This window comes from Cucurbita pepo, chromosome 4 (genome assembly GCF_057944985.1).
Source record: "Cucurbita pepo subsp. pepo isolate OVF chromosome 4, ASM5794498v1, whole genome shotgun sequence".
NCBI classification, from domain to species: Eukaryota; Viridiplantae; Streptophyta; class Magnoliopsida; order Cucurbitales; family Cucurbitaceae; genus Cucurbita; species Cucurbita pepo.
In genome coordinates this window covers 13482598-13492074 of record NC_141801.1, presented here as the reverse complement: position 1 = coordinate 13492074, position 9477 = coordinate 13482598, and the positions used below count along the sequence as shown (strand labels likewise).

Below are 9477 nucleotides of genomic sequence, written 5' to 3'. Positions count from 1 at the left end.
GTTCTATCAAATTTTACAACTTCATTAAGATGATTTGACGTGACCATGTTTTATATTGGCATTTACCAGATGAGCTATAGTGACATGTACCCCCCTTTCTTTCAATTTTATTATAAATTTAAATTCAAACTATTTAATAACTAATAAAATTTTAAATGCCCCCAAACTATTCATAATTTAAAACTTAAATAAATAAATAAATAAACGGCCCGAGATTGTTTTTAAAAATATATAGTTTCCTCCTTTATTCTGAATTAAAAAAAAAGAAGGTTAAATACTAATTGCAGTACAGAATTGGAAGGGTATAATTGTCAAAATATGGCTAATTTGATTTATAAATTAATAATTGTCACTATAGATTAAAATAAATTAAGACTTTTAGTTCTTATTTTAAATTTTTAGATAAAAAATAGACGACAGTAAATAATTATTTTCATTAGTTTGTGAAAGAATAATATTTAAATATGTCCAACTTTTAATTTCGTTAATATTATAAAGATATTTTTGAGATATTTATAAAAGGTAGAGATTAATGAGAATATAATATTTTTTTGAAATAATTTACAAATTAAAAGATTAGTTTTTATAATCTAGCCCAACAGATATGATCCATCGAAAGAGATTCAGCCCATCTTCCTATTGGAGCGGATCTTTATTAGGGCTTTACGATACGAGCATTGAATCACAAGATCCAGGCCCATGTTACATTTCACCTTCAGAAAGGTTGTTTGATGTTAGAGGCCGAACAAGATGAACCAGAAAATTGTCGAAAATTTTGGATGCTCGCTTCACTTGAGCTGCGTTTTTTTCCATCAATCCCAGAAAGAAAAAGAGCGATACTTTGATTTCGTCTAGCTTTGCTCTTCTGTTTTCATCTTGTATGACTTTAGATTGCGTTTCTTGAAGCTTAGGTCGTGTAGTGTGTTTTTTTTTTGTTCTGGCACAGGAGGTGTTCGACAAAATTCCTCACTGGGAATGAGTAGTTTTTCTGCTAACAAAACTTTGTATTGCGATTCAGGAATGGACGTTGCTCACTGTACTCTAGATGGCAATGCCGACGCAGTGGAATTTTGCCCGCACAGTTCATTTAGTAATGTTCTTGCGGCTTCCACTTATACACTACTAGAGGGTGATCAGCCCAGTCGATCTGGAAGCCTATCAATCTTCAATGTCAATGCGGATAATTGCTCTTTGGAGCTGCTTCATCACGTGGACACGGCTGGGATCTTTGATATAAAGTGGAGCCCTGTTGGTCCAACCGCTAGTCCTCTGCTTGCTCAAGCGGATGCTGATGGTTGTATCAGAGTTCATGCCCTCGAGCACTCTTCAAATGGTGCAGAAGGTATGGAAACGAGAAGCTTTTTCTGTCTTACTTTCTGGAAACACGTGGGATGAAGATGCTAAATGTGATAGATTCTATATGCTATTTGAGATTGAATTAAGTATAACATAGACTTTCAAGCCTTACCATGCATCTAAACCTCCTTGTTGCCCCGTGAAGATTATTTTAGAATATTTGTAATCAAGCCCTCGCTTGTTGCGTATTAATATAGCTATATTGTTGGACTTCTTAATGAGTTTTTTTTAAGTGGTTCATGACTCAGTGAGCTCATGAATTTTCATCAAGTATTAACTGCAAGATGAGTATTAGTTCTCATGGGGTTCTAGGAAAGAGTCTATAAAGGAAATGGGTTGTGGTTTCTACACTAACTAAACCTATTCCCGTTTTCTTACTCCCAACTTGACAAAGAGAGTTCTTAAGTTATGGGTATTGTTTAGTTGAAGAAAATCCTTGCCACCACACGTTAACGATTATGGATGTAGATTAGATTTGTTTATCTTTCATTCTTGATTCTAACCTTTCAATTTGCATGATTACTTGCCTTACAACTTTAGGTGGAAGTATAAAGCTTCCAAGTTTGAAGTTTTTATTGGTTTTCTTTCCAACATATTTATTTATTTTTCTTGTTTTTTTTTAGTTCAACATGTGCGAAAAGGCAATTTGAACATCTTACCTCTGGAAAGTATATATGTTTTAACCAAACCAGTTTAGCTATGCTTAAGTTGGCATCTATGTTTTCATCATAGTGCAGGACAATATTTAAAAGAGATGTTTTCTTTCCAACATATTTATTTATTCTTCTTGTTTTTTTTTTTTTTTTGTTCAACATGTGTGGGGAGGCAATTTCAACGTCTCACTTCTTGAAAGTGTATATGCTTTAACTAGGTTGACATTTATTATTTATTTTTCATCATAGTGCAGGACAATATTTAAAAGAGAGATGTGGCAGCAAAATCTCTTCCTCTATGTGTCTTTGCCTGGACTGGAACCCTTCGGCCACGTCCATCTCTGTGGGGCATTCAGATGGTTCCATCTCAATACTCTCTGCAGGAGAGTCCCATTTGGAAGTCCAAAACCAATGGAAAGCTCACGAATTTGAGCTCTGGGCAACATCTTTTGACACTCACCAACCTCATTTAGTATACACTGGCTCAGATGACTGCAAATTCAGCTGTTGGGATTTGCGAGACACTCCCACCAAAGCATTTCACAACACCAAAGCTCACAAAATGGGCGTTTGTTGCATCGCCAAATGCCCCAATGACCCTTACAAACTGCTCACTGGCAGCTACGACGAGCACCTGAGAGTATGGGATATAAGATCAATCTCAAAGCCCACAAATGAAACTTCAATTTGCTTGGGCGGCGGCGTTTGGAGAATCAAGCCCCACCCTTCAGTTTTTGACGTTGTTCTGGCGGCTTGTATGCACAATGGATTTGCAATTGTTAGAGTCGAAGACGATTCTGTTGAAGTGGTTGAAACTTATGACAAGCACAGCTCTCTTGCTTACGGTGCTGATTGGCAAAGAGGAGGTTCGTCTCATGAAGACAAAACGAAAAGGTACGCTGTTGCAACTTGTTCGTTTTATGATCGGCTTCTCCGGATATGGATTCCAGAAACTGACATATGAGTACTCATGCTACTTGATGATGCTTTATGGCACATGTTTAATTCTTACGGGACTCGTGTTGGTTTCCTCGATAGTTAAATCTTATTGTGATCAATATTGAAGAATTCTTCCAATAATTACGCGAGTACTTTTAATATGTTTATGAGCGATTTTATATCGTACATGTTTCTGATGTAGAAGTTGACATTATTCTTTTCCCTTTATTGGAGATTTTAGTAGGGATGGAGAACGAGTTCAAGCTCGAAATGAAATTGAATCGTTCTTGACTTCCTTTGTTACACATACAATGAACACACGTATTTTGGCTTGATTTGGAATGATATATTGATGAACCTAAGATTTATAGAGAGTATTCCTTGGAGTAGTTTTTTTTTTTTTTTAATAAACATTTTTTTTATACCGAAGACTTAAGGTTATGGTAGTATTAGTTGATTAAGATGGAAATTAAAACTAAATTTTTGTGATACAAAAATTGTGCCTCCTATTTTATATGAGTTTATTTTCAAACACTAAATTAAAATTTGCAACTTAGTTTTATTTATTTATTTAAATTACATTTGATTTTATTTCTTTAAAAAAAAAAAAGTTGTTGAAGAATAAATAATTAAATTTTTTGTAGAATTAAATAAATTTTTAATACATATTATATATATATATATATATATATATATATATATATATATATAATTATATTATAGAAAAAATATTTTTAAAATTTTAATATAAATTATAATTGGATTAATTCCAAACTAATTCTAGAATAAAACATGAACCAACTCATTTATATGAAAAGTTTGGTCGGATCTCACCGGTCTTTTCAACACCCCTATCCACAACATTGGAGGAAAAAACCGTTGACCAGGACTATTTTGTCGCCACTCGGCTTATTCTATTTTTATTTTTGAACAGCCCCGAAAAGAAAAGAAAAAAAGAAAAGAAAAAAAAAGCTGTATTTTCTGAACGACGTATCCGACCTTACAAAACTAAAAATTCTTCTCTCCCGGTTCCCGTTATTCGGATCCCCTCTCTTGCCGCCAGCACCAAAGCCTCACTCAATTTCGATTCTTTGGATGATCTTTCATCGTCTTTTGCACTCGTCGAAGTTGAATCCCTTAATTCCCGGATTGGCGATTATCATCCAAATATTAGGTTCGGCTTCAAATCGTATTGGCAGTCTTGTTTTTGACGAGCGTGATACAGTTAATCGGAGGTTTTCTTTGTTAATTTTCGTAGGGATTTTAGTTTTTGGATTTTGTTCTTCCTATGCTATCGTATTTTTTTCTTTAGTTCTTTTTCTTCATTTTAATGGTTACCAATGATCAATGGAGACGCTCCTTGTGAGGCCTTTTTGGAAGTCGCCTCTTCCGATCCGTTGGATTCGTCGTCACATTGGCGTATCCAGAATGTCGATGGTTGCTCTGTTGCTTCCCCAGTTTCTTCGAGGTATTCGTCCTGCGGAGATTCCGAGTTCGAGAGGTATAGCAGCGCGAACTCGGCAATGGGAACGCCAAGTATGCGTAGCACAATTACAGTATTCAACGACTGCGATTCTGAATTTGGGTATACGAGGAACTTTGGGTTCTATGATGATGGCGGCCTGGAGAACTTCAGTTTGGGAGGAGGGAGTGAGAGGAATTCGCTGGATACAAATGTACTAGGCTATAGAAAGATAGAACTGCGTGATGAAGTCACTTGTGAAGAGCCGAGTGTGAAGTACAGGTCTAGTGGGTCGAATTTGTATGGAACGGATGAGCTTATGGATTCAGTTGAAGCTGATGGGGAAATTTTGTGTTGGAAGGTTGATAGCACATCGGATTTATTACGTGGCATAGATGTGACCAATCGATCCGTGAAGGTCGAGAGCAGCAGAGATGTAAAGGAAGGCTTCATTATGGGGAAAGAAGCCAGTGAACTGGAAACGGGGGTGGATACTGTTCTTCGAGAAGTAACAAACGAAGAAATTCACGTGCGATGTTTAGAAGGAAGTACGGTTGAGAATGGTACGAAATTAGAACAGAAGTTTGAAGAAGGTCTTCTACCTTGCACGGTTGAGAAAGAATTTGACAGTGAATTGGATATGGGAGATGATAGATCCCAGAATGAGCATTCAGAGAGTGAGGATTCAATGAATAATTTTTTATCAGAAGGTGATCATAAGGATGAAACTTTCCTGCTTAATAATGCACGCTTTCTCCCAAACGTGGTGAATGAAAATCCATTGCTTATCAATTCATCTGTAGCTTTCGGTGCCGATGATTGGAATGATTTTGAGTGTGAAACTCAGAGATTTGCCAAGAATTCGACTGATGACGCACTCCAGGAAAGGAAACAGCCCAATATGAATTCCTTTTATCAGGCTGTAAATGGTGCTGCCGTTGGTAGCGAAACGACGAGAGAAGATGGGACAAAGCCGCTCTTAGCCAGCAAAGAAGATCAAGTTAGCAGAAATTTTCTGAAGAAAGTTGCCAGTAGTTCTGGGGATTGTATGATTGTGCCAACTGTTGAACGACCGAAGGAAATTATTCCAGTGAGGGACATTCCTGTGGCCATCTGTCAAGTCCAGCCTGCCGATGAGTTGGAGGAAATCACAAACAGTACTTTTTTAACTGGAGCTGATTCCTCATACGGTGTTGAATTAGATCAAGATACGAAGGATATATTTGTTGTTAATAATCAAGCCGGAGATGCTGATAAAACTGCATGTAGTAGTGAAAGTCTTGTTACCAATATTACTAGAGCTGGTACCGGAGGGGAGAAATTTACGTTGTATCAGCACATGTGCGCAGTTGATGGTAACTTCGTAAGGCAGCCTCAACCTCTAGAAATCGAGGATAACTGTGGAATGGTAAATCAAGGCTTAGATAGCCAAGGACTTGGAAATTTGAAGGCAGAATTGGACCCTCTTGGAGATATTTTAACTAATCAACTTTCTACTCATGCTAGTGAATGTTGTGAGGTTATGATACATTCCACTTCAATACCTGAATCAAAAGGTCATCTTTTTCCAGTTGAGGTCAGTATAAGAATCTTTGTTTAATGATGCTTGGTTTATTTTTAACCTTCACTTCTTTCCTGCCTTGAAAATTGTCTCCAATTGTGTAAAATCTTAAATCACGGCCCAGTTATGAAAAAAAAACATTTCTGTTCCACAAATGCTCCCTCAGCTGCAAGATTATGTCCAATGAATCTTTAGAAATATTTTATAAACATTTTAAGACACGTACTAGTGCGTGAGAGGATAGAAGGACCGTAGTGCACTGATAAAGTGGAGACTGTTAAATATAAGAGGAGCCATCAAACCAATGTATTTTACTTATTTTATCTGTCCATTCTATATTTCTTTTGCAATTGTATATCTGTTGTTTCTGCATTCATCCATCTCTTGTAAGTGTATGGTAATGCACATGTACAATTAGTGTTAGTTTTGAAATGAATAGCCATCTTGTGGCACTGACATTCTTGCATCTTTTTTTTTTTTTTTTTTTTTTAATTTTTTACTTGCAGTTGGAAAAACTTGAGCCAAATGATTTCTATGATGAGGTTGTTCATGAAATGGAAGAAATACTACTTGAATCTCGTGACTCTCCGGGGGCTAGATTTACTAATAGATATAAGATACCTCAGTCACTAACATCTTTACCATTAAGAGATGGAGGATCAACTGCTTCTATTTCAAGCACCAACAGTTCTGATCCAAGTAACCCAGATAACTTGAAATTTGATGGGGTTGAAGTGATGGGGGCTAGACAAAAGAGAGGGGATGTATCATTCAGTGAAAGACTAGTTGGGGTGAAGGAGTACACTGTATACAAAATTAGAGTATGGAGTGGCAAGAAACAATGGGAGGTTGAACGCCGCTACCGAGATTTCTATTCTCTATATTGTCTGTTGAAATCATCATTTGCTGATCATGGCTGGAGTTTACCCTCTCCCTGGGCCTCTGTTGATAATAGATCAACAAAGTTATTTGGGAGTGCATCTCCGGATATAATTGCTGAAAGAAGTGTCTTAATTCAGGAGTGTCTATCTTCTATTCTTCATTCAAGATTTTCTTCAATAAATCCAAGTGCATTAATTTGGTTTTTGTCGCCTCAAGAATCAAACTCCAGTTCTCCTGCATCAGATACTGCAGTACCTCAATCATCTGCCATTGCAAGTGTGTCTGACGCACAAAAACTGTCCTCTTTGGGGAATTCCATATCACTTATTGTTGAAATTCGATCATACAAATCTACAAAGCAAATACTGGAGCTGCAGCATTATACGTGCGCTGGATGTTACAAACATTTTGATGATCAGAAAACTCTGATGAAAGGCTTTGTACAGAGTTTTGGATGGGGAAAACCACGACTCTGTGATTACACCTGTCAGATGTTTTGTTCTTCATGCCATACGAATGAGATGGCAGTCATACCAGCAAGAGTTTTACATCATTGGGACTTCACTAGGTACCCAGTTTCTCAGCTAGCTAAGTCGTACTTGGATGCCATTCATGATCAGGTATTTTATGCAGAACAAATTTCCATCTATTCATTTCTAACTGTCCTTGTAGTTCTCTTTAGTTCATATAAAGTTTATAGGGATGTATGAGTAATTGGGATGATCATAGTTTTAAATGGGAGCATCAGAGGAAAACTCTCTCGTACAGCCTTTGCACTGCAGAACAGAAAGTTGTGTTGTGCTGGGTGAAGATTTCTATGCTACAAAAAATAATCATTTATGATCTAGAGGGAGCGATATAATTTGCTATGGCTTGTTCATTGCTTCTTTCTACTGCAGTAAATGCATGCTACTCGCACTGTTCATTTTATTATATTCAACGGCATTTGGATATTTCAAAACTTGATTTGATGGTTGGCCAGTTGGGTAGAAATTCTATTAAATGATGGCGAGTATTTCTTAAATCTTCTTGAACTTCCTTTGGCAGCCGATGCTATGTGTCAGTGCGATTAATCCTTCTCTCTTCTCAAGGGTCCCAGCTTTGCTTCATGTTATGGGTGTGAGGAAAAAAATAGGACATATGATTTCATATGTTCGCTGTCCATTTCGTTTGTCAATTAACCGAGGACTTGGATTCCGTAGATATCTCGTCGAAAGCAATGATTTTTTTGCCCTTAGAGACCTTGTTGATCTTTCTAAAGGGGCATTTGCAGGTTAGCTTTTAACTTTAGTTATGCCAGGTTTGGTTTAACGTTGTTGTGTTGTGTCGTGTCGTGTCTTGTTCGTGGTTATTCCCGTTTATCCGTCTTAAAACCTTTCTTTTCGCTGTATGCTTAAATTGTTCTTGCAGCATTACCTACACTTCTGGAGACTGTCTCGAGGAAAATCTTGGAGCACATAGAGGAGAAATGCCTTGTATGCTGTGATGCTGGTGTTTCGTGTGGTGCTCGACAAGCATGCAGTGCCCCATTGTCTCTCATCTTCCCTTTTCAGGTAAACATCTCAACAAATACCCCAAGAAAAAAAGAACTACGCTGAATTTGCTTATGTTAGTTATGATTTGAGTACTTTATACTGCAATGTCTTGTTTTAGCACGACTTTATGTCTTGGGTCATCGCTTATCGAACATTTCTTTAAAATAACTTTGTGTCAATGGGGATGCATTCATGTGCCATTCGGATCTAAGTGCTTTGTTATTTAGCTTTGAAAGCAAGAATCTAAGAGCCTTTCTGTTTAAAACCTTCAGGAAACTGAGATGGAGAGATGTGGATCCTGTGAAACTTTATTCCATAAACGTTGCTTTGCAAAGCTCACAACATGTCACTGTGGGGTACGCCTTAGAGTTGATGATGAGACCGGAAGGCTCCCAAGGACGGATGCTGAGGAGAATGGAGCCGTCAAATCAACTTCCATTTCGCCTCTGAGATCTCTATCAGCCCTATTTGCAAAATCAAATCAAACAACAGAAGATCATAAAGACGGTGAGAATATCATCTTGATGGGTTCTCTTCCTTCCAGCTCCCTCTGACTGATCACTTGTGCCTATTTCTGTGTATCAGTTCCCATATATTTTCTTTTATAGCTCCAATGCTCATTTCTCAAATCTGTTGGATGTGTATGGTGAAAGGATAAACCCGTTTGCTAATCAATGAGATGTATATTGTAGCAATTTTCTAGGTGATTAGTTAGTATGTCATTTGTACATTGATAGATTATTTTCTGTTTCCATTTCTCACTAAACATTTCTAGCTCCTATAGGTGAGTTCTTGTGTCCGAGAGTGCAGAAACTTCTCTCTAATAGACATGTGTTTAAAACTGTGAAGGCTGAACTAAAACGGACAGTATTTGCTAGCGTGAGCTCGAGTTGTTACAATAGTATTAGAGCTAGACATCGGGCAGCGTGCCAACAAGGATGTTGAGCTCTCAAAGAGAGTGGACTGTGATGTGTTGTAAAATAATAAAGTTGATGACAAGGCTGACGACGATACATAACCGAACAATATCTACTAGTAGTAGCCTCACACTATTATTCTATCTCATAAATCTTATTCATAAATCTTATA

The 9477-nt window shown here is 37.2% G+C and overlaps 2 protein-coding genes across 2 annotated transcripts; both read left to right on the top strand.

Annotated features, from left to right (window-relative positions):
- The first annotated feature begins 917 nt into the window (after window positions 1-917).
- LOC111793690 (Transducin/WD40 repeat-like superfamily protein) lies at window positions 918-3325 on the top strand. Its single transcript, XM_087123084.1, has 2 exons — window positions 918-1342; window positions 2264-3325. The coding sequence occupies exons 1-2, from the start codon at window positions 976-978 to the stop codon at window positions 2971-2973; spliced, it is 1077 nt and encodes a 358-aa protein (XP_086979210.1). The 5' UTR covers window positions 918-975; the 3' UTR covers window positions 2974-3325.
- Window positions 3326-3909: 584 nt separating this feature from the next.
- Window positions 3910-9129, top strand: LOC111793688 (Phox (PX) domain-containing protein). The gene is made up of 5 exons (XM_023675688.2): window positions 3910-5986; window positions 6478-7473; window positions 7901-8126; window positions 8264-8406; window positions 8661-9129. The coding sequence occupies exons 1-5, from the start codon at window positions 4289-4291 to the stop codon at window positions 8940-8942; spliced, it is 3345 nt and encodes a 1114-aa protein (XP_023531456.2). The 5' UTR covers window positions 3910-4288; the 3' UTR covers window positions 8943-9129.
- Window positions 9130-9477: the final 348 nt, after the last annotated feature.